Raw genomic sequence first — 26,101 nt, 5'->3', positions numbered from 1 at the left:
TTTATGTAGCTTGTTGTTAAATTAGGCAAATATCTAGATGAATTGATGTAGCTAATGTAGTGCCCATCTTTAAAAAAGGGGAGGAGGAGGATCCGGGGAACTACAGGCCAGTTAGCCTCACCTCAGTCCCTGGAAAAATCATGGAGCCAGGTCCTCAAGGAATCAATTATGAAACACTTAGAGGAGAGGAAAGTGATCAGGAATAGTCAGCATAGATTCACCAAGGGGAAGTCGTGCCTGACTAGCCTAATTGCCTTCTATGATGAGATAACTGGCTCTGTGGATGAGGGGAAAGCAGTGGATGTGTTATTCCTTGACTTTAGCAAAGCTTTTGATATGGTCTCCCACAGTATTCTTGCCGCCAAGTTAAAGAAGTATGGGCTGGATGAATGGACTGTAAGGTGGATAGAAAGCTGGCTAGATCGTCGGGCTCAACGGGTAGTGATCAATGGCTCCATGTCTAGTTGGCAGCCGGTTTCAAGCGGAGTGCCCCAAGGGTCGGTCCTGGGGCTGGTTTTGTTTAATATCTTTATTAATGATCTGGAGGATGGTGTGGACTGCACTCTCAGCAAGTTTGCAGATGACACTAAACTGGGAGGCGTGGTAGATACACTAGAGGGTAGGGATCGGATACAGAGGGACCTAGACAAATTAGAGGATTGGGCCAAAAGAAACCTGATGAGGTTCAACAAGGACAAGTGCAGAGTCCTGCACTTAGGACGGAAGAATCCCATGCACAGCTACAGACTAGGGACCGAATGGCTAGGTAGCAGTTCTGCAGAAAAGGACCTAGGGGTCACAGTGGACGAGAAGCTGGATATGAGTCAACAGTGTGCTCTTGTTGCCAAGAAGGCTAACGGCATTTGGGGCATTACCAGCAGATCGAGGGACGTGATCGTTCCCCTTTATTCGACATTGGTGAGGCCTCATCTGGAGTACTATGTCCAGTTTTGGGCCCCACACTACAAGAAGGATGTGGAAAAATTGGAAAGAGTCCAGCGGAGGGCAACAAAAATGATTAGGGGTCTGGAGCACATGACTTATGAGGAGAGGCTGAGGGAACTGGGATTGTTTAGTCTCCAGAAGAGAAGAATGAGGGGGGATTTGATAGCTGCTTTCAACTACCTGAAGAGGGGTTCCAAAGAGGATGGAGCTCGGCTGTTCTCAGTGATGGCAGATGACAGAACAAGGAGCAATGGTCTCAAGTTGCAATGGGGGAGGTCTAGGTTGGATATTAGGAAACACTATTTCACTAGGAGGGTGGTGAAGCACTGGAATGGCTTACCTAGGGAGATGGTGGAATCTCCTTCCTTGGAGGTTTTTAAGGCCCGGCTTGGCAAAGCCCTGGCTGGGATGATTTAGTTGGGAATTGGGCCTGCTTTGAGCAGGGGGTTGGACTAGATGACCTCCTGAGGTCCCTTCCAACCCTGATATTCTGTGATTCTACCCCCTGGAGGATCTCTGTGTACCTCCAGGGATACATGTACCCCTGGTTGAGAATCACTGGTTTAATTCACCCTTGAAGTCAGCAGTAAGACCATGACTGACTTCCCCATCTCATGCCTGCTCACCCACTGGACCCATAGGGTTGGGCATGAAAGGCAGAGGTTCGAATCTTAGTCCTGTCTATCCCTTGGAGTTAAAGATAAGCATGTTCTTGCATGCTTTGCTGGACTGGAGCCAGCATGCTCAAAATTTTACAGAATCAAACTCTTAGTCAATCTCCCACTGAAACCACTTGTTCTTCTTTGAGTGTGTGTCCCTATTGGTGCTGTACCATAGGATGTGCCACATGCCCATGCGCTCTTGACCAGATTATGCAAAGCACTGTCTGCGGGCCCATGCCTGCACAGAGCAGCCTCTCATGCTTCCCAAGAGGGCATACAAGATGGCACAGACCCACTGCCATTCAGTTCCTTCTCAACTGCCTGCAACTCTAGGTGGACTTTCTTCCTGCCTTTTCTTAACATAGCGATTTACTCTTAGTGGTGGTGGTGGTTTTTTTTTCTTGTTTAGTTATTTTATCTTTTTACTTTAATTTTAGCACAGTTGTGTTTGGATGGGGCAGCTACTCTCTGCCCCCCTCCCCTTTTCCCTTTAAAACTGCTGGTTTTGGTCCTTTAGCCCTCCAGATTATGCCGCAGACCCCAGAGTTTAAGCCCTGCCAGACCCATTATAGGTCTTTTCCCCATAGTGATGGGCATTCAAGCTGTGTCAGAGACAGTACGTCTTGTCAAAGTGTAAGGTCAGTACGGGATTTAAAGGCAGGTCCTAGAAACAGACAGAGGTTAGACTGAAGCTCCTTCTAATGACGCTCACTAGCGCTAGTGAGGTCTGCTTACCACCCTGTACATTGGCCTCAGCATTCCAGGCTGCTCCAGTGGCTACTGCAGCTGCACCTTCAGAGGCTAGGACAGCTAAGAAAAATAAGCCTCTTTCCTCTATCAGGGGAAACAAGAGAGATGGGTCACCCCCTAACTCCCACTTGGAGACTTCTCATTCCTTAAGGGGTACCGCTGAGGCTCCATCTGATTCCGGTACCGACCCACCAGTACCACACAAGCAGCAGCATGCAGAGAAGGCTTCTAAGAGACAGCACAGGGAGCTGTCTACCTTGGTACCAATCTGGTTTACAATATAACCCAGTTTGTGTGATTTCTAAACGGGGGGGCCAGGGGCAGAAGTTGTGCATACCCTCCTCCACATTGAGTGAAGAGGCGAATTTCATGTAATTTTGGGTTTGTACTCCAAGGGGGGGTGGACATCTGGGTGTTGTAGCAAGCCCCTTAAGCTGAGCCTTCTCAGAGCAGATCTGTCTCTCTGTGCAGCTGGGTATGGCCCTGCTTGTGTGCCTGGAAAAGGCTGGGGAGCCTAGCCCAGCAAGACCAGGTAAAAGGGGGCCCAGGCTGGCAAAATAGTCTGCCTCAGTGGCATCCCAGCACATCAGGTGACTTCCCAAGGGGTCCAACCCATCACAGCAGCCTTCCATTCACTCATCACTTTATCTCCTTCCGTTATGGCCATCTGATTCTTGCTCAGAGGCAGTGTTCCAGTACGCATCCTACTGCAGCATCATGACAAAACTTCAGTCAATCCATGGCTCTGGATAAGTCCTGTTTGTGACATTCTTAGTTCTCAGTCTTTGCCCACCCTACTACAGTCAGATTCCTTAAGGGCTTATACAACTTGTTTCCCCCTATATGGAACCCAGCTGTCCTAACCCACCATGGGACCTTAATTTGATTCTCAAAGCCCTGAAGAAACCACCCTTTGAACCAAAGGCTAGCTGTTCTCTCCTCCACCTCTCCCTCAAAACCTCATTCCTGATAGCCATCACTTCAGTTAGATGAATGGGAGAGTCTTCTCCTGGCAGACCAACTATTTACTACCTTCTATAGAGATAAGGTTACACTGCATCCCCATCCTCGATTCCTCCCTAAAGTTTCTTCGGAATACCATATTAATTAAAAAGTCAATCTACCAGTGTTCTACCCAAAGCCCCATGCCTCCAGAGAGGAAAGCAGCCTACACACACTAGATGTCAGAAGAGCTCTTGCCTTCTACTTTGACAGGGACTAAGACCTTCCAGGCCTCCTCCCAGATTGTTTGTATCATTTGCAGAAAGGATGAAAGGACAACCTACTTCCACCCAAAGACTGCTGAAGTGGGTTTCAGGTTGCATTTTAACCTGTTACGAACCTGCTGGGATACAGGCCCCTCAGAGCTACAGCATTCTCCACCAGAGCTCGATCCACATTTCTCGTTCCACTGAAAGTCGTTCCCGTAACAGAAATCTGTAGGACTGCACCTTGGTCTTCCATTCACACCTTTGCCAAGCATTATGCCATCCTACCTGCTTGGGATGATACCACCTGTGGTGATGCAGTCCCCCCAAACCAGCTTGGACTTGCTTCCTCAGCACCCACCTCCTCATTGAGGTACTATTTGGGAATCTCCTATGGCAGAGCACCCACAGGAACATGTACTCAAAGGAGGAGAGGTTACTTACCTTACAGTAACTTGAGTTCTTCAAGATGTTTTGTCCCTAGGGGTGCCCCACCTCCCACCCTCCTTCCCCTCAGTTGTGGAGGCTCTGCTTTGCGATTAAGAAGGAACTGAAAGGCGGCGGGTCCGTGCCCTTTATAAGCCCTTGTTTGGAGCACAAGGTGCTGCTCAGCACAGGCATGGGCCTGTGGAAACTGCTTTGCATTCTGTGGTCAAGAGTGCTCAGGTGCTCATGGATCCTATAGTGGAGCACCCATAGGGACAAAATATCTCAAAGAACTCAAGTTCCTGTAAGATAAATAACCTCTCCTTGGCTTGCTCCACCAGCCCACTCACCCCGCCTGCCTCTATTCCCTAAAATTGGAAAGAAGCCGCAAAACAGAAATGCAGGCACAGATATGCAACACCCTCAGAGATTGCTGCCATAACACTTACTGCCAAGGAAGTCAGCATCTAGTTTGGCTTGATTCCTAGTGTGCCTTTCAGATCTCCTCCTGCTGACTCAAACCACCATCAACCCTAATACCAGTCTGTGAAATACTAATAAGTAACACGTATCAAGTAGTGGACTGTAATCCTAATTAAAAAGTTAAACTCCAGTAACTATAAGATCGAACTGCTAAAGACATGTTTCCTAAATAATCTATACCAAGTAATACCACTTGAATACCTTCCCTTTTTACCTTGGTTTAACTATTTGATTTGAACTTACTAATGCTTATCCTTTATACTGAACATATCACGTCAATCTGGTTTAAAGCTAACATTTTTAATCTTATTCCTCCTCCTTCCTGTTTAGTGCACCTCCCAGTTTGAGTGCTGGGATATTCAAGGCTTGATGCTTTTGTGCATCTCCTAAACAAAAAGGGGCAGATTATGAAACAAGCAATTTTATCATGTTGATGTTACTTTGGCCCAATATATTCAATTTTGTTTCCTTCTCACTAATGACAGCTTGGTATAGACACAATTAATGGAGTTTGAGCTCTAGATTTAACATTCTGATCAAGGCAGAGGTAGCTTTTCTAAAATCTACTCTTAAAAAAAATGAAAAATAAAAAGCAAGAACCATGTATCAAAAAATATATATTTTACCACATGGGAAACGGATCTTAGAAAAGAGGACAACAATCACAACATATTTTGGGGTAAGGTTTGGTCACAAAGCACTGACATGTCTAGCTGTCCCGTCCTTCTTAACAGAGAGTATCCAATGCTACAAAGAGCTTATCTAATATGCCAAAGACTTTTAAAATAGGGAACATTGATAGAGCTAGGCTGAAGCTTCATTTTAGCAGCTGGCACTTGAAGAAGAAGAAAAAAAAAAGAAAAAAAACACATGGTGGACTTGCCCTGCAGTAGCAGATTTTTTTAAAATAAATATGTAGAACAGCCTGACTCGAGGCTCCCACGTCTACTGCTGTTTTATTTGGAGAAGACAATTCCCATCCCTAAAACAGCAGCACAGGAAATTAAAACATTTCAAAGCTATTGCAAGGCAAGTGCTATTATATTTTATTTAAAAAGAATCACCCCGCTAATCTAGGAGGAATTAAGCCACATATGAAATGGACCAATTTTATATCTGAAATTCTGGACCGCCACTTTCAAACTTTTTTTTATTTCTATTGGTTTCTAATCGTAAGTAACTTTTTCAGTCCTACTGTACTTGGCGTCATCAAAACTGCCAAGATAGTGGCTATCTTTGATTATTTACTATTTTAAGATGCTTAAAAACAATATTTTTTTTTAGTGATTAACTCTTTGAATTTAATGACAGGAATTAAATATATGTACCACATTGGAGTTTTCCTTTAAAAAGAGTAACAGAATCTGACATTATAATATAAAGTCACTAATTCAGTCTTCCTAAGTCCAAATACACTGTACCTGCAATGGATATTTACAGCAACCAGAAGATTAAATGTGCAACTATCACCTTGATAACTGTGGAATGCAATCAACTAGTTCAAACCAATTCATTAGTACATCATTCTTCCTAGGTAATTATGAGGCGCTGACAAAGTTCCAAAGCCAGCATTATCAACACCTACAAACTATAAGGCAAAGTAAAATAGTATTTGCTTTGGATTCTATGCAAGCCACGCATGAACAAATCCATACTGAAGCTTCCAGTTGAAGAACAGTTTATGGGGGTGCAGGAATTTAAAGCAATTCGGCATCAGCAGGCACTCCAACTCAGACTTTTGCAGCTGTCGCGGCAGAGGAATTCCCACACGTAGGGAAGACACCAAGCCACCAAATCATGAGGGGACTTCTTAGATGCAATGCAGCCAATACAGCTTCCAAGCATTCAGAGGGCTCAGCTTTTTTAATTTCATTATCACTTTTAATACTCGTCCTTGGGTTCGTCTGCATCACTGGCATCCGTTTCACTGCTCTGCGACAGATCTTGATGGTTCTCTACTTTGTTCAGTTCCAGAAACCTGGTAATGAGCTTGGCAACTGCTTCCACGTCACTATGGAAAGGAATGAACGACGTTCGAATTAATGGAGGTGTGGGGCTGATGAGCCAGAGCAAAAGCACTCAATGCTGAATACAGATCTATCTGAAGACCCAGTCAATATGTGGAATAAGACTATGATTAGCAACTCGCATAGGGCCTGTCCAGATTCATAAGCTGTGTGCAACTTTTCCAAGCTGCCATTATAATCAGAAAAGTGACTAAAGTGGAACTTCATGAGTACCATTCTCCCAATGACTTTCAGACAAGAGGAGGTTTCCATTCACAAGTCAGAATATTTTCTAACAGCCCCTGCTTTACATTCCCTTGCAAGCTAAAGAACCTGTGGAATTCTTTCTGCTTCTTATCACTAGTAATAAAGAGTCCTCAGTTAGTTAATAACTGTACTTATGCAGGAGGCAGAAGATAATCTACCTCACTCTCTCATAGCTGCACTACTTCAGCAGTGCTAACAGAAGGAGAAAGAATGAGGTAAGCAAAAACACAGTTCTAACTTGAAGACACACAGGGAGCAGCACTTTTAGGGAGTATAAATGCACTTGAAATTGAGTGGTCTATTTAGCTTTCAACACACTTCCTGCCACACAGAAGTATCTGATACAGGTAAAACTATTGTTACTGAGATATGATGCAAGATTTTAATGTCTCCCATTAAGTCAATTACTCTTAAATGGTTTATCTAAAGCCCTTAAACATTTTGTAACGTTCATTATCACTCTCAACCTATCTCAAGACACCACATGCTTCTGACAAGCAAAGCTGTAGGGTGACCTCTACACACGTTTCCTTCTGGAGAGAGAAAAGAATAACTATAAAAATAATGTCATAGAAACAGCAAGATGGAAGCCGTCTATTCTCTCCTTAAAATTCACCTCTGCTGTGAGGCCTACAAAACACTCAACAATGGCTGTGACAGCTGCTTGTTACACTTACAAATCTCATTGCCAACTTGTGTTCTCGTCTTTTTGTTGTAACTTGATTATACTAAGGCTGTGAGCAATTTGGGACAGGGACTGTCTTTTTATGATGTGTCTGTACAGTGCCCATCACAATGGGTCATCAGTATAAATAACAGCAATAATCAAGGGGGCTTTTTTTCCTTTTGACTGAACTACAAGTAATAAAAACAACTATTAGAGGCCTAGAATGTCTAATAATGTAGATCTCATTACACAGTTGCTCTTATTCTCAAATGCCTGTGACTTAAATCTGTAAGGGTTTGAAAATCATCACTTGAATAATCCTAAAAATAGATTAAATAAGACTACCAACAGAGCTTGAACAATTCTCCCAACAGCCTCCTATAATCCAGCCATTGGCCCTATAGTTAACACCTGCTCCTCTTATATACACACTCATAATCGAAAAGAATAGCTCATACCTTCTACAGCCCATCACTGCGCTCTGGGTCAGAGGGTGGGAAAATCCAGTGACAAATCGTAGCACTACTAGGTAACCCTTCCCAAAGTAACGCACTTTCTCCTCTTCCACGTTCACATCTCGAATCTCATTCAGCGAAGCGGCCACTGTTAGCAAAAGCAGGGGGAAGAACGTCAATTACAGCCATTCCCAACATTGCCACTTCTGATTTATATGACTGGGACTCTAAGCTCCCTCTCTCTGCTTTAATAATAATAATGAGCCTCTGTGCTAGGCTTCAGGCCTGCTGCCCTCCTCTCACTCAGCTGGGTGTGCTCTACACCGCAATTCTGGAATCCCAAACACCACCAACTGTGGTGAGGGCAAACAAACCCGGATCTGGATGCAAAGCAGAATGCACCAACTGGTATAGTTTGCTCTAATGAACTGGTACAGCTGCCCAAAGATTGACAATCATCCATTTATTACTTATGCTTTCCTGCTGTTTTTCCCTCTTTCCTTAAAGACAGTTTGAACTGTTTTCTGTATCAGGTAATTAACCGCTGTTAAATGTATTGAGACTGAGCAGGTGTTGAAAAATTCACCATTCAGATCAATCACTTTCAGAGCATCTCCTGGCTTCTGGGTCCCCATGTTAATTAGCATTTGCTCTCTGTTTCTGGTACAAATGCCTACTCTCAAGAAAACATTTGCCTATTGTTCAGGACACACAAAAGGGGAAGTTCATGAACATTAACGCTCACTCCTTCCTTCCCCCTCCCCCAAAATCTGTTTGAAATTTCATCATAATATTTAAGGAGGTTCTAAATGCTTTCAAGCCACTAAAAGCTCCCAACTATTTAAACATATTAGGAAGCAGTTTGATTTAGTCAAGCAAGGAGAGCAGATGTTTAGAATTCAAGAACATCCTGGGTTCTAGTTCCAATTTAGCCAAGGCTCACTGTGACCTCAAGCAAGTCACTTAACCTGGGTTTGACTACTGTCTGCAGCTATGCAATTGAATCAGATGCAGGAACCTCAGTGGAAACCAAATGCAGCATTTAAACTGAGCCTTCCTGGATAAGTTCACATTTTTAAAAACAGACATTAGGATTTTGCATGGTGTATTCTCAGAATACTCTGAGGGCTTTTGTTTTTTAATTGCTGTTCCCCAAGCCCAGCCATACCATAATCAACACTTCTTTTTGCTGCAGTGTGCACTACTTTAGCTCGATCTAGAATTAAACTTAGCCTGGCGGGGGAAGCTACCTGTATCAAGGGTTAAGAGACCATCTTGCAGAGTAACAAACCAACGGGGGGTGCATGATGCAACAGGAAAAAGAGTAGCCTGTTAGCTATAGCTATGACAGAGGCTGTGAGCAGGAATTCTCCACTGATAATACTTCTATTCTAGTCATTCACTGATTTATACTATGCTCCTCACCACTGTACCTGAGTGCCTAGAGCTGTATAAAAGAAAAAAAAAAAAAAAAAAAGAATCAGTCACCATGTTTGTGAATATATTTATTTCTAATTCTCATCCTCCAGGTCCCTGACGGGCTGAAGCTCCCTTGGGACTCCTCCTTCTGACAAGCAACTCTAGATGCTTGTGTCACATAAAGCTGAACGTGCTGCTTTCATTGCATATCCCACTCAGGGAAGAGACCTCAAACAGCACCTATTTCTCTAGCATGGCAGCAAGAGAACTGATCCTGTCCCAGTTTCTCATTTTTATTTCTGATGTACAGTGTTACCAAAACCAAATTTCCAGATAACACGAAGGTCACCCACAACTTCGGTTGCTTCTGAGGTACTGCTTTTCAACACTGTCATCATCCTGGTACTCTCCCCAATACCAGCTCCCATGTGTACATCACAAAGTGAATCGAGTGTCCCCTCCTCTTTGTGCTATTCAAGAGCAGCTTCTAGAGCTCCAGTGAAAGCAACTGCTCAGTGCCGTGAAGTGACCAGAGCCCTTAAGAGCTGGGTTTGATTTCAGGAAATGCAGATTAATTAAATGGATTTTCTGTCTTGCATTTTCTAAGCAGGGATGGACAGTAAACAGTACCCAGAAACAAAGATCCAGTAATGATACACCATCTGTAGCTGTACACACATACACACAATAAATATGGTAGCTTAAAATTGAAAGAACTATATCTCTGCATTTCCACAGCATTTTTCACCCAAGCATCTCCAATTGCTTTACATACATGCATGGAGCCTCAAAACACCGCTGTAAGATACATATCCTATCCTTCTGACAGATGCAAACAGACACAGGGTTAAGGAGATCTAACCAAGCCTGCAAAGTGAATCAGTGCCAAATTAGGATTAGAACCTAGAAGTCTCAACTCCCCTGCTCCAACCACTCGATTTCAGTATCTCTCACCATCAATATTTGCAAAGCACACTGCAGATTTCAGTACGTTAAAACGGGGTAAAATAGAGCCACAAATGTCAATATGCCCCAGGAAAGCCCTATAGTAGTGTAAAAAAAAAAAAAATCTGTGCACTCTGTCTATACTGTATAAGAGACCTTTAGCAATGTGGTATGCTCATTTGCATTTTAATACCCAGAATGCTTTTGCAGCTTAGCATGATGGTGGCATCTGCTCTCTGGAAACCAAAGAGCTAGGAATGGATAGAAATGGTTGACTGAGTGCAGAACTCTAAAATATAGTTTATAAAAAGATTTGCACATAATTCCATCTTCTCTGCCCAACTCTCACACTTTACTTCTGGGAGAATTCTACACTACTGCATGAGTGCATAACTAATAAGCCACACATTTTTAATTTTTTTGCGCAAAAAAAAAGCTTCCGCCAAAATGTTGCTACAGTTTCCCCTTTTGCCCACTACAGGGCGCTGTGGCACAAAAACAGCAGCAGCTCCCATCAGAAAATAACTGCGGACCAGAGGGCACTGTGGGGATACAAAAAAGCAGCAGCTCCCAGCCAGCAAGGGAAGAGAAAGAGCGAGCGAGGGAAGAGAAAGAGCCTGCGAGGGAAGAGAAAGAGCCTGCCTTTGTCAGGCCAGCTCAGGAGACAGGGGTTATGGGGAGACAGACAGCGTGGGGTGCTGGGGGGGTGTCAGACAGGGGCTCATAAGAGCTAGTGGGGGAGGACAGACTGGGGCAGGGGGCAGGGAGATGCAAGGCCACATGGTGATGGGGGAGGGGGTGCAGAGCTACCCAGGGACAGAGGGTGGCTGAGTAGGGGCACAGAGACACATGGGGACAGGGGAAGGAGGTACAGGGACACATAGGGACAGGGGGTGGCTGAGTGGGGGCACAGAGACACATGGGGACGGGGAAGGGGGTACAGAGCCGCATAGGGACGGGTGGGGTGCAGGGCCACATGGGAATGGGGGAGTGGGTGTCAGAGTGGTGGTGGAGGGACACATGTGGACAGGGTGTGCAAGGACACACAGGGGTGCAGGAACACATTGGGACAGGGGCAGATGTGCCTGACTGAATGCAAGAGGCTAGGGGTCAGCCAGGGTCTGCATGGGGGAAGCTCCCTAACAATCCCTTCCTGCATCCCAAAAAAACCTGTTCCATACTTTTCCCACCCATACCCCAAAACCCTCTAAGTTCACACCCAGGCTCCTTCCCAGCATTGACTTCCCTCTCCCTCAGCTCCTGCGTTACCCCTGACTCTCCCCAAGTCTTTGCACGGCTTCTGAGGGTGTGGGAAATACGGTTCTGTATTGTAGTTTAAACAAATTTTTACTCAGAGTTCTGTATTAATATGCCTAGTAAGGAATCGATCTGTCAAAAAACATTTCCTGAATCTTTTATGTTGTCTGTATTGTTACAGACATACTTGCTGACAGGTATTTTGAAATAAATGACCAAAAATAATTAAAAATGGTGTGATTATATTGTGTTATTTTGACAAATAAAATATGCAGAATTTTAAAATATTGTGCACAGAATTTTTAATTTTTTGGTGCAGAATTCTCCCAGGAGTAACATTTGGTACCTACAGAAACACCTACTTTCTTACCTTGTTCATGGCCTGCTCTTGAGAGGGTCAGTATTTTTTTGTAAAGGTTGAATGTTTTAAGGAAGACTTTTCCCTTGTCCTTGTCAAATACAGCTTCCTGTAAAATTGCAACACATCATCAATTGTATCCTTTTCTTTTAAATAGGAAGGTGGCATTTACAACCTCCAAAAAAATGAACAGCCCAACACTCACCTGTAGCAGTTAGTTTCTGTTATCATAGGCTACAGTGAACATAAAATCTACCTACACCTTTCATTAATAACAGTGACAGCTACCAACTGGGCAAAGTTTTTGACTTACACGATATGGTGACGTTTACATTAAAAAGAAAACATCCCCAGGATTAGATGGCTCCAGGGACTGGTAACAGAACAGGGCATCTTTCGCATCTGGGTCATTTATTCAAGTACAGCATGGGTTAGTATAATGACAGTCTTCCAAGTGCTTATGAAATGAGTTGGTAACCTCAGTCCAATTTCTGATGGACAGTTGTCAACATCATTTTAAAACATCACAAATAGCACTCTCCTGAGAGTGGGGAAATGTTGAGTGGGACTGGAGGTAGATCTGTCCTATAGTTGGTAGGCCCCTCCACGTCACTAGCAGGGACAGCATGTGCGGGAAGCTTTCACTAGTAACTTCATGTGCTACTCCTGTTCTCTTAGCTGAAAAATCACATGTTGCAAATATTTCAGCTTATAATTGCAAAAATATTCTACACAAAACAATAATACGACAGATATGTTTGGCCAAGTCTTGTCTTTAAACACCAATTCATCTTTAACAATTTTTCCTGTACTATCAGTATAAAAATTACCCTCCCAGTTCACATTTACTATAAGTTACCAATATAGCTACATTTCTCAACAGTGTCTGACAGTGTAACTTGTTTACTTGGATTACACAATATTAATGATCATCTGGCTGCTGAAATCGACAGCCAACAAATATTTTAAGCCAGCACAACCCACTTCCTGTCTTCTGAGTTCACAGCATGTGACTTACCTCCCACTCCTCCAGATTCTGTGCAGCCACAAAGAGACACCCAGCTATATAGAAGAGTTTCCATCCCAAGCTGTCTGATCAATACAAGATACACAGTATTAAATACATTGTTTGAATAGCAAGCAAAAGATAGTAAAAAAGCTCACACACACCCCCTGGGAGCAAAATAAGAAAGAAATGTGCATTTCATGACAGATGTTTTCTTCTTCAACAGTAAGATATAGTATTTTAATAGTGTTTTTCCAGGATCAAAAAAAGCAGAAGTTATTCCATTGTAGAAAGTTTTTTGTTGTTATTTTAAAAACACTGGAATCAGTGCTATACAGAAACTGGCAGGACTGTACATAGTTCTGTTGTGGATACGATTTTTTTTCCTGAGAACTTGAGATATTGAAATACTTTAACCAGGGGCTCCTATAAACATGTTCCTCCTTAGCCTGTGATAACCCAGAGAACAAGGGTGAGAGACTGGGGATATTAATTTATTGAAACAAACATGTTTTCTTCAGACCAACAAAGGAAGCAGTCAGCACATCTTGCCAAACACATATATAAAATGTCACATGCTGGAAGTGTTTACACAGTTCAATCTGTCTTAAGTGACTGTTCCAGGGACTAACAATCAATTGCTTAACAAAGGTCTTTTACTAAAGATGGAGCAGAACTGGGCTCAGTATGTTTGGGGAGACTCCAGGGCAGTCTCTTAAGAAAGGATATTGTCTTTTACAGGTGGTGCCTCATATAGGTTTCACTGTATTTTGTCCTGGAAAAATATACTGATTATATTGGTAGTATAATGCACTGTTCCAACTCTGTCATTTGAAACAAAGAGGATGCTTATAGGATGCTCTGCAGCTTTTTATTTATTTATGATGGGGGGGGCATTTGATGCAATCTGATCCATTCCCAAAAGAACAGATAAAAATACTTCTAAAGAGCACATTTTTGATGAGCCCCTAGGATTAGTTCTCTCTGGCAGGAGTGACTTAGTAGCATCCAGAGAGGAGTACTTCTATCAGATGCATGGGACACTTCCGTTTGCTGGCAGAATTTTAACAATACCTACCCTCCCAGTGGAGTTAAAAGAATCTATTAGCTAAGCTTTGTAAAATGCATTGAAACATAAAGCATTACAGAGTGCTAAGTATCACTGTTATAAATACTCTGGGGATGTGGGAAAGCAAGGCTGGAAAGGAGCTGCGGAAATAACTAAAGAGGGAGAAAAATAGAAGAGCATGGGGTAAAGTCTGGTGAAGGCAATGGGATGCTGCTAAGTTTTAAGATTTGTACCAGCTCCTAGAGTTTACGGTAGGCACTTTATTAGTTAAAAAAAAGTACAAGATATTAAGGAGGATCAGGTGGAAGCCAGGGGAGAAAATCATCAGGTGAAAGAAAATTCCAACAGGAAAGAATAAAACTCTCCATAAAGTAATTGAACATTACCTTCACTATAGTAAGCAGCAGCCAGACCTATGGAAGATATTCCTGGAAAGAGAGAGGACAGGTATGATTTAAACATGCAACTGAAGATATCTAAAAATTCCTTTATTTAATACACACACCCAAGTTATGTCCATTAATTCTCACTGAAAGAAGAGCTAGCTTTGATTGCAGCTTTGCTGTCCCTTTTGATTGTTAACATCACTCAATGTAGAGAGCAAATAAAGCATTTCTTATTAAATAAAATATAATTCTCTCTCTTTCATATAATTATACCCGATTTTAAAAATGGGGAAACTGAGGCACAGATAGGAAAAAGTGGCTTGCCTAAGGTGAGGCAGCAAGACAGTGACCGAATCAGGAACAGAACCAGGTGCTCCAACTCCCAGCAAGTCTAACCATTAAACCTTGCTTCCACCCAAGGACAGCATTACTTTGAGTACTGAGGACATGCATATTAAAAAGGCTATTCTTAGCTGCAAGATAAACTACCATGCTCTGTGGGACCAACAGAAACCTGTGCATGCACTATTGGGGTACACCTGTGTCATAAGGGTTGCCAAGTGCTGTCACATATCCAAGAAAATTGTTGGACGATACCTCATGCACTGGAATGCCTTACTTCAATTATAATGTGGACCCGGGCTGTCAGTTTAACAAAATGTGTTTACAGTATTAAAAGGCAGTATGGTCTAGTTGACTGGGAAATAGGATTGGGAACCAGGATCTCCTGAGTTCTACCACCAACTCTCAGTGTAGTCTTGGGCAAACAACTTACCCACTCTTTGATTCTGTTTCCCCATATGTAAAAGAGGGATAGAAACCCCATATCTAACTTGCAGGGGGTGCTGTGAGGCTTCATACTTTACGTCTACACAGTAGACAAGAAACACTATCTAAATGCCAGAGGTGAAATCCTGGGCCCATTTAAGTAAATGGGAGTTTTGCTGCTGAATTCAGCACGCCCAGGATTTCTCCCCAAGGGTTTATGGATAGTCAGCTGTGTCTTTATGCTATCCATAAGGGTCAGTGGAGACTAAAGTTGAAGTGATTTCACCTTCCCAAATAATACTTCCCAGAAATCTTACAAGTCATCTTAATGAGGTTTCTCTCAGGAAACATTTGTAACCCGCTTCCCTTAAAACATGCATTTAAATGGATTTAGTCCTATACACACTATTTGTGGCTGGCATAAAAATACGAGCCTAGGAAAAGCAGGTCCAAGTTACTCATTCATCGCTTCATGTATGGAGAAGAATCATCAGTGTCTTACCAACAAAGAGAGACCAAGATCTGATGCCAGGTGATCTCTTCAAATGAAGAATGGAACTTGTGCAGTTTTCAAGCAACATGTACATCTTCAGGAGAAATTCCCTACAGCCTAGCAACACTCATGAAACCTAGCTGGACAATGAAAAGGAGTAAGAACTTACAAGTTATTGCTGTACCCTTTGTCCTTCCTTTCTATGCCCCAATATTTGTTAATAACCTTCAGTCATGTCAATCTAGACCAGGAATCGGCAACCTTTGGGACGCGGCACGCCAGGGTAAGCCCCCTGGCAGGCCAGGCCAGTTTGTTTACCTGCCGCATCTGCAAGTTCGACCAATCGCAGCTCCCACTGGCCGCAGTTCGCCGTTCCAGGCCAATGGGGGCTGCGGGAAGCGGCGTGGGCCGAGGGATGTGCTGGCCGCTGCTTCCCACAGCCCCCATCGGCCTGGAGCAGCGAACCGCGGCCAGTGGGAGCCGCGATCAGCCGAACCTGCAGATGCGGCAGGTAAACAAACTGGCCCAGCCCGCCAGGGGCTTACCCTGGCGTGCCGCGTGCCAAAGGTTGCCGATCCCTGATCTAGATTATAATCTATCCAGGACAGGGATATGGTGTTCTACTTACATGTAAAATACCATGCACATTTATGACACTGTACAATAATCACCATGGAGACTTGCAAAACAAGACTAACAAAGGTTTGAACCCTGTAAGAAATGTCTCATTCATTCATTAAGGTTCCCTTCATTCCTAGCATAAGCAATATCCTTAGAAGAGTTTCCAAAACTGGCTGTCAAAATAAAATTAGCATTGCATCAACTAGCAATTGTGAACTAAGGAGAAAAGAAAAGCAATAGAAAGAGAGTGGTAAGTTCTTGAACAAAGCATTTCTTCAGCTAACAGGAAAGGGCAACAATAATGGTTCAGCCCGGCAGCCAAAGCAGGACTAGGCAGCACACTACAACACAGAATACAGGATTTCACGACTCAGTCCCTCACTCCAGGGTTGGGAGCGCTGCAGGATCAGCCCACACGGGAAGAAACACTTCACAAGGCACTGAGCTATACCTACAGCAAACTCAGGAATGTAACTGAGTGGTACTGTAGACAGCCATATGCAGCCCTCCTCAACCAGAAACTAGGCCCAACACACATTGAAAAAGATGGTGGGAATTAGGAGAGAAGAGAGGCACTAATTATAAACATTAAGACTGGACAAATCATTTTCATCAAATAACCATGGCAAGAAATTATTTTAATCTTTGAGCAATTGCGGCTTCCAACAAACACTCTGTTCTACCTATGGTGACTTCAGCACAAGCATAGTAAAGGATTTATATCGGGGTCCAGCAGGACGTGTGTGAGGGCAGGACTGATTTGGTCAGGATGGATTACCACTGAGGAGGAGACAACAATGGGGATAGCTTTCCAGAAGGTTTAAAACTTCTCTTCTAGTGGAGAACTAGTTAGGGGGGAGAGGGACTGGGGGAAAGGACAATATGTTTTCAAACTGTTCTTCATTATGGTGATGAATACGCAGCAACAACCCATGGAAGGGGGGATGGGATCACGTTATTTTTATGAAATACCATGTATGCCACAACATTTTTAGTAGGCCCAGCAGAACAGGCTGTGGATGGTATACCAGCATTAACTGTGAATTTCCTCTATTTGGTTGGTTTGTGTCACAATCTTGGTATTACTTAAATGTAAGAGAGAGGAGAAGTGTTGTGCAGCCTTCCCCAAGAGTGTCATCTAGAAGACAGATGATCCTACCTACTGCACACATTACCTTTACTCACATTACCAGAGAGTAGTTATCAGTGGTTCACAGTCATACTGGAAGTCATAACGAGTGGGGTCCCGCTGGGATTGGTTCTGGGTCTGGTTCTGTTCAATATCTTCATCAATGACTTAGATAATGGCATAGAGTGTACAATACCAAACAGGAAGGGGTTGCAAATGCTTTGGAGGACAGGATTAAAATTCAAAATTATCTGGACAAACTGGAGAAATGGTCTGAAGTAAATAGGATGAAATTCAATAAGGACAAATGCAAAGTACTCCACTTAAGAAGGAATAATCAGTTGCACACATACAAAATAGGAAATGACTGCCTAGGAAGGAGTACTGCGGAAAGGGATCTGGGGGTCATAGTGGATCACAAGCTAAATATGAGTCAACAGTGTAACACTGTTGCAAAAAAAGCAAACGTCATTCTGGGATGTATTAGCAGGAGTATTGTAAGCAAGACATGAGAAGTAATTCTTCCACTCTGCTCTGCGCTGATTAGGCCTCAACTGGAGTATTGTGTCCAGTTCTGGGTGCAACATTTCAGGAAAGATGTGGACAAATTGGAGAAAGTCCAGAGAAGAGCAACAAAAATGATTAAAGGTCTAGAAAACATGACCTATGAGGGAAGATTGAAAAAACTGGGTTCGTTTAGTCTGGAGAAGACTGAGAGGGGATATGATAACAGTTTTCATGTACATAAAAGGTCAGTACAAGGAGGAGGGAGAAAAATTGTTCTTCTTAACCCCTGAGGATAGGACAACAAGCAATGGGCTTAAATTGCAGCAAGGGCGGTTTAGGTTGGACATTAGGAAAAACTTCCTGTCAGAGTGGTTAAGCACTGGAATAAATTGGCCAGGGAGATTGTGGAATCTCCATCATTGGGGATTTTTAAGAGCAGGTTGGACAAACACCTGTCAGGGATGGTCTACATAATTTAGTCCTGCCTTGAGTGTAGGGGACTGGACTAGATGACCTCTCTAGGTCCCTTCCAGTTCTATGATTATTTGGTGAAACAAACTAAACCCTTAAGGCAATTGCAAGCAAATCAAGTAGTATATAAACCAGACACTTTTCTTACTTTAAGTGGCCTTAAAGACTTACTGCATTCTCACCCTTTCTCAGATGAAGGAACTTTAGCTGTTACTGCAAAGCTGACACGGCATGACATAATGCAGTACCATGTGGAGGCAGTACATCTAATGGTTAGAGCTGGAGGCTGTCAGGATTCCTGGGTTGTATTTCTGGCTCCGCCACTCAGTCACTGGGAGAGTTTGGGCAAGCCGCTTAACCTTTCCATTTATCCAACTCTAAAATAATACTGAGCTTCCCCATAAGTGTGTTGTGAGTCTTTTTATTTGTAACGTGCTTTGGGATCATTGGCTTGAAAGCATTATATGGTTCTTTTATCCTGGGAGATCCTGAGCACTTACAATTCTTATTGAGTTCAATGGAGTTGTGGCTGCTCAGCACCTCTCAGGATCAGACCTTACAAGTCTCATTATTACATTATTGAACTAACAATTCCTATGTCTGCAGCATCAGTTAGCGGAAATTTGGCTTTCAGTGAATGTTATCTGCCTACATTACAGGATTCTACATCCCTTACAACACACTCAACAGTGCTTTAAATCGACATTACGAAGCAAACAGAGCCAGACAGCCTCATGCACATCCAGGTTCTGAGAAGACAGAAATGGCCAAATCTTGCTTCCTTACTCATCCTGTTGTTCTGGGATACTGCATGAAGCATACTTTTACTGTGGGTCACTTTAGACAAAATTAAAAAAAAATTTAAAACCTAAACAGAAATATAGTCATGATTTTTTTTTAATTTAAATGAAAACATTCCATGGACGTGATTCAAATACTTCCTAGCAGCAGGTGCATAGGAACCTGACAGTCAAACAGCCAAAGCTGAGTCAGGATCCTGCCTTAATTTCTGCTAATACAGAATCATTCAGCCCTTTTTACCTCTCTGCTCTGAATCGGTCTCCCTCCAATCAAATCTTAGCCCAGTCTTTCTAACATCTCCTGGCACATGTCCAGCTGTCAATTGAAACTCAACGTGACCCAAAGCAAGCTCTTCATCTTTCCCTGCGGATACTAGGTGGAAAATATTTTGGTCTAGAACTGCAGAGGATTCACTGTTTTGTGTTTGTTCTATAATTCACTAGAAAATAGCGGGGGTGCCACATTATTCCTTCCCCCATCCTATTATTCCTGGCATACTGCAGCTCTTGTCGTTTTATCAACATTCCGTTGGTAATTAATTCCTGCTCCTCGCCCCAGCCTCCGTTGCCTCAACAAGAAGAAAGGGAAAGATGTGCTTGGACTGAGCTCCCCTCTGATGCATTAATCAGACAATGGAGTTTCCCCACCACCTCACCTCCCATGTAGCCACATCCCCATCCCCCATAGCCTGCTCCTCCGGCCCCCTAAAATGCCAGCCCCCCACTCTGTACAATCCCCGCAAATCCCAGCCCCGCACCCCCTACACCCGCCTCACTCCCATCCCCCCGCACCCACGCTGGGAGGGGAAGCAGCACCGTCACTGACCGGTTCCTTCCCGCAGCAGCGCGGCCCCACACGGACGCGCATCGAACGGGACTCGCCGCGGACTTTACTTCCCGAATCCGGACGGGAGGCGCCACACCATAGAGTCGTTGGACCCGAGCGGCCTCCGCGATCACAGCAGAGATTGAACACCGCGCGCTAGAGTGTCGATACGCAAATAGCGCCGGAACTTCGGCGGCCATTTTTACTTCGGGCAAAAGTAATTTCCCCCCCGCGAAAATACCCACTAACTTCTGTGTATGGGCTTGGTGCCTAAATCCAAGATGGCGACCAACTTTAAATCCTTTCCGCCCATATCCAAAATGGCGTGTTAAATTAAGGTCTTACAGCTGCCCAAATCCAAGATGGCGTCTTACGTTAACTCCTTCCCGCCCAAATTCAAGATGGCCTGTTAAGTGAAGGTCTTACAGCTACTACCCAACTCCAAGATGGTGGTTGAGGCACTCTTGTAGTGAAGGCCTTAGGTAAACACTGTAGAGCCAGGGAGACTCCTGGAGGGAGGAGGATGGTTTTGTTGAGTGAGGTTAGTCTGCAGGACTCAGAGCTGGTGAGGTCTAGGCAGTGGAACAGGACCTATTTTTCCTCCCTTGGTATCCTGCTGTTAATTGATTTATCTCGTTAGACTGACCTCACACTTGGTAAAGCAACCCCCATCCTTTCATGTATTTATACCTGCTCCTGTATTTTTCACTTCATGCATCTGATGAAGTGGGCTCTAGCCCACGAAAGCTTATGCCCAAATAAATGTGTTAATCTCTAAGGTGCCACAAGGACTCCCCTTTTTTGCTGATACAGACTAACACGGCTACCACTCTGAAACCTGCTGTGGTTGGAGACAGTGAGAAATGTGCTGGTGAGTGAATCCTCCGACCTAGGAGGTAACAGAGCAAGAATTTCAGAGCTTGCATGGGAAGCTGGGGCCCAAACAGCTGCTCCTATTGTTTGTGCTATGGGCAGCCCTGTTCAGTCAGAGTATGCACGCCACAGCTGTCACTGTAGCATAGCATCTGGCCACATGCTGGCACTGGTGCATGCATTATACAGCTACCAAGGAGACTAAGAGACCCCATAGTGTCACCGACGGTGACCACATAATAGCTTACACTTATAGCACCTGCCATCCCAGAGTACCTTATGTGCATTGACTGAGCTTCACAACCCTATGGAGGTGGGTATTGTTATCTCTATTTAAGAGATGAGGAAAACAAAGCCCCAGGAGGTCACAGAGCTGGGAATAGAACCCATGAATCCTGACTCCTATTCCTTATGCTAACCACTAAAAAACACTGCTTTTCTGTGTTTGCTGTTAATATATGTGTCTATATATGAACAGCTACTTGTGCATGAATTTGGAGATAGATAACAGCACATCTTTGGTTCAAAGGTTTGTATTCACGCAAACATACTTTCTGTTAGTCCAGTAAAAGAAATGAGGCTACTATACCTTGTGAATTTTTATTAGCAACAATACATTTTGTTTTGCACTTTTAAGCTAATGCTAAATTTTATCAGTGTTGCCACTTCTTGTAATTTTATCAAATGTCTTGCAATATTTCATGTTTTTCTTAAACCCCCAGCTCCTGGAGTCATGATATTATGTGATGATCTCATCTTATATATTTTTATAAGTATGTTTCTAGTCCTCATGGTTATGTAGAAAAGCTTAAAAATGCAAACCGTAAGGCTCCAAAACTAGAAGGCAAATAAGAAGAATCCCAAATTATTATTTTTGTACATCTCATCATTTTAAAGCCAATCTCATGGCTTTTGGGGGAATGACTCATGATTTTTGAATGCTAGGGGTTGATAATTCTCTAGTATTTTTAAAATCAGTATAACTATTAATAATGTGCTTTGACAAACACTGATTCTTCAGACATTTCTTAATCCATTATCTCTCTTTACTCTTCCTGTCTATTGCTTAAAATCTGACCTAAAATTTTTGTTTGTTTAGGGAAAAAATATTACACCTTATAATTTAGGATAAAATAATAAATTTATGCAAACGAGATCTTAAATAGCAGCTACTAAAGCTAGACTTTTTTAAATCAGCAGAGTTTTAAAAGAGCTAACTGAGGCCATTAATGTTGATTTTCAATAAGTCTTGGAACACTAGGGAAATTCTAGAATATTGGAAGAAAGCTAATATTGTGCTAATTTTTAAAAAGGGTAAACAGGATGACCTGGGTTATTATAGGCCTGTCACTCTGATATCAGTCCCGGGCAACATAATGAAGTGGCTGATATGGAATTAATTATATTACTATAATTAATACCAATCAGTATGAGTTTATGGAAAATAGATCCTATTAAACTAACTTGATATCTTTAATTAAATGTATAAGTTTGGTTGATAAAGGTAATAGTGTTGATATAATATATGTAGGCTTCTGTAAGGTGTTTGACTTGGTATCATATGATGTTTTGATTAAAGAAACTAGAACGATACAAAATTAACATGGCACATATTAAACGGATTAAATGCTGATTAGCTGATAGGTCTCAAAATGTAATTCTAAACAGAGAATCATCATCTAACAGGTGTGTGTCCAGTGGGATCCCGCATGGACTGGCTCTTGGTTTTACACTATTTAACATTTGTATTAATTACTTGGAAGAAACCACAAAATCATCACTGATAAAGTTTGCAGGTGACACAAAAATTGGGGGAGTGGTAAATTATGAAGATGATAGGTCACTGATAGAGAGTGATCTGGATTGCTTGGTAAACTGGGCGCAAGCAAAGAATATGCTTTTTAATATGGCTAAATGTAAATGTATATACATCTAGGAACAAAGAATGTAGACCAGACTTCTAGGGTGGGAAACTCTATACTGGGAAGCATTGACTGAAAAAGATTTGGTGGTTCAAGAAGGATGTTGATAAATTGCAAAGGGTAAAAAGCCACAAGAATGATTAAAGGATTGGAAAACATGCTTTATAGTGATAAACTTGAGGAGCTCCATCTATTTAACAAAGAGAAGGTTAAGGGGTGACTTGGTTACAGTCTATTGATACCTACATAAGCAACAAAAATTTGATAATGGACTCTTCAGTCTAACAGAGAAAGGTATAACATGATAGAAGTTGAAGCTAGACTAATTCAGACTGGAAAAATGGTGTAAATTTTTGACATTGAGAATAATTAACCATTGGAACAACTTTCCAAGGGGTTTGGTGGATTCTCCATCACTGACAATTTTTAAATTAAGATTGGATGTTTTTCTAAAAGACCTGCTCTACAAATTATTTTGGGAAGTTCTATGGCCCATGTTATACAGGAGGTTAGACTAGATAATCACAATACTGTAGTCTCTTCTGGCCTTGGAATCCATGAATCTTCATAGTACAATAATATTCACTTGTGGAAGGGAAATAGCCTAAATAGAAAATCATTAATTGACAGTCTATAAAGTGAACTGAATAATGATCCTACTATGAAATAAGGAAAAAAGTCTCCCTCTGCCTACTCTTCTAGGTTTAATGAGACTGTTAGGAATTAATTCTACTAATAAAACCGATGCTGCACCGTAAAACTCGTTATCCCCATTCATTTATAATCAAGAAAATGCACATGCATAAGTCCTGTTCCTGCACTTCTTACTCAGGCAAAATTCCCATTAAGAAGTGCAGGATTGGGATCATTGAGGATTGGACCCAGTAAAATTCTCTTCCATGTCCACAATTTAGTGTTCTGTCTTCCTGCCTGCATAGAGCATGCTGCAATGTTTGTTCTACAGTTTCATATAACGGATATACTTTCAAGGGCTAGAGCACCTTGAAGATTTCTCATTGGCTCAATATCATACTCCATGCCAGGTTCTTTTCTTCAGTTCTTGAAACAACTGACAGTTGTGAGGGGTGAAAACGTAAATTTGCCCCTTTTACAATTTTCAAAGTATTCTTGCCTGTGGGGAAAGCTGCTACTGACAACTCAGAGTGCTGGTTTGGTATGGGCTGCTTTTAACAAGCTTTCTCACATGTGATTCCAGCTGGACATGGGTGAATGGGAAGCTGGTAGAGACCAGGGGTGACTGGGTAAATGGGGAGCAAGAGAGGAAATTAGGTATGGAGGAGTTGGGAGATTGTGGATGGGGTGGGGTGGGCAAAGCTATACAAGCAGTGTGGGGTAGCCCAATGCCTCTGCATGAAGGCACTGGCACTTAAAGGGTGCACTCAGTACTGCTGCTTCTACTTCTTCCACAGGAAGGTAGCAGCACTGAAAGGAGCACTTGCCACTTGATGTGATGATGGGTTAGTACAAATACCCTCTGCCTTCATGGTGCTACTGACTGGTGCTCCAGAGAGCTGAGGCAGTAGTGACCAGGAGTGCCAAACCTTTATGGGTCAACGTATTGATGCATGAAGGTTCTCCATGGTTCTGCAGCCTAAGTGTGCCAGGGAATAGAGGCATCAATGCCAGGGGATCCCTTCAAGTGCTAATGCCTCAGCACAGAGACACAGGATTTCTCCATCAGGCACCCCTGCCTTGCACATCCCTGCTAACCCTCCTGCCCCTTCTAAAGCCTGACTCTTTAAGATCCATTCACTCTTCCTGTCTTCCACATCTCTGTTGGCTTTCCTAGAGTCCACTCTCTCCCTCATATGCAACACCCTCCTCCTATAGTCTCTTCTCAGCCTGATTGCCACCCTCCCCCCATCCAGCTCACTAGATGCACGTGCAGAGTCAAAAGTAGCTGATGGTTCTTAGCAGTTGAATCAGCTGATCTTGGGGAAATCTATGTATATGTTCTTGGAGTAGAGGAATAACTGTGTAATTATAAAATGTCAAAAGTACCCTGTGTCCAAGATGTTATCAGAATGTGTTTGTGTGAAGCTTGCAGTTTTTATGTGGATTGTGGCTGTTTTACTATAGGAATCCAAAGACGTATGAGGGAAACAGAAACATTTCAAAAATGGGAGTACAGTATTCTTTAATATTTCCTCTGCAAAAGTTAATAAATATTTAATTTAAAAATATATAATTTAGTTTGACTGTGGAAGAATCATTGTGCCAACTTTGGAGACTATCATCTAAGGATCAGGAAACCCTTTCACAAACTGAAAATATCGTGAGGAGTGCCACCCTCTAATAATTCCTAGTCTTGAGATGTTTAGAGACTTACTTCTAACTTCAAACACGGTTCACAGCTGCAGACTGAGTGTGATATCCGTAGGGGGAAAAATGACATTAAGAGAGTAAAATAGAATGTGACAGCATCTGGGATAGAGATGGCAGAAACATAGGAAATGCTGACTGTCACAGCTGTGAAAATAACACCTCAAACTGAGCTGTGTGCCAGTCCTGCAGTATGAGTACAGTAACATTCACTTAACATTTTCAAAAGTGGCCACTGATTTTGGATGCCTCAATTTCAGGACCCCCAATGTGAGACATCCTAGCTTGATTTTCAGAAGTGCCAAAAATTCATGACTCCTAATAAAGGCAATGGGAAATGCAAATACTGGCACCTCTGGCCATAAATGTCTGGGGTCACAGATGTCTCAGGTTGGACACCAAAAACAGAGAGACCCAAAATTAGTCTGTAAATTTGTACCATAGGTTTTTACAAGAACCAGGGGTCACCCAATGAAATTAAGAGGCAGCAGGTTTTAAACAAACAAAAGGAAGTACTACTTCCCACAATGCACAGTCTCTGAAGTTGAGTATAAGCTTGAAGTGTTTGCCAAAAGCTGGGAATGGGCTACAGGGGATGGATCACTTGATGATTACCTGTTCTGTTCATTCCTTCTGAAGTACCTGGCATTGACAGGATACTGGGCTAGATGGACCATTGGTCTGACCCAGTATGACCGTTCTTATGTTCCTGCACAGATGTGCATAGCTGCACGGTTTTTGTTTTGGTTTGGTTTTTTTTAAGGATAAAATGGAAAAGAGATCCCAATATTGAATTTGACCTTTGTGTTAATGTCTGAAAATACTGAACCTGTGATCCAGGTGCATAAGGATCTGCAGTTTAAATTGTAGACGTCTTTTTCATGGAGTTGGGTATATCTGCTGTTTTGGGAAGGAAACCTTTTGTAGTAAATAATACCATTATAGCTGAGGCTTCCAGTTGGGATCTGCATGAAAACAGATTCAAGGTCATTGTCACTTTTTAGCCTTTACAATGTAAAAGGTCACAAAAGAGAAGTGA

General features: G+C 42.7%; 1 protein-coding gene across 2 annotated transcripts; it reads right to left on the bottom strand.

Annotated features, from left to right (window-relative positions):
• Positions 1-5,073: 5,073 nt before the first annotated feature.
• Positions 5,074-20,152, bottom strand: LOC135887641 (cytochrome b-245 chaperone 1). 2 transcript variants are annotated; one of them, XM_065415362.1, is made up of 7 exons: positions 19,925-20,152; positions 15,580-15,710; positions 14,310-14,351; positions 12,867-12,940; positions 11,861-11,957; positions 7,873-8,017; positions 5,074-6,485 (listed from the first exon to the last, which is right to left on the bottom strand). In XM_065415362.1, exons 2-7 carry the CDS (start codon positions 15,662-15,664, stop codon positions 6,356-6,358), a joined length of 573 nt encoding a protein of 190 aa, XP_065271434.1. In that variant the 5' UTR covers positions 15,665-15,710; positions 19,925-20,152; the 3' UTR covers positions 5,074-6,355. The 2 variants fall into 2 exon arrangements, with proteins under 2 accessions (XP_065271434.1, XP_065271435.1); XM_065415363.1 differs by having other exon boundaries at positions 15,580-15,706.
• Between the last annotated feature and the right edge of the window lie 5,949 nt (positions 20,153-26,101).

The sequence above is a fragment of the Emys orbicularis genome, chromosome 13 (genome assembly GCF_028017835.1).
Source record: "Emys orbicularis isolate rEmyOrb1 chromosome 13, rEmyOrb1.hap1, whole genome shotgun sequence".
NCBI lineage: Eukaryota > Metazoa > Chordata > Testudines > Emydidae > Emys > Emys orbicularis.
Note: the sequence above shows the minus strand (reverse complement) of the source record. Positions and strands in the feature narration are given on the sequence as shown.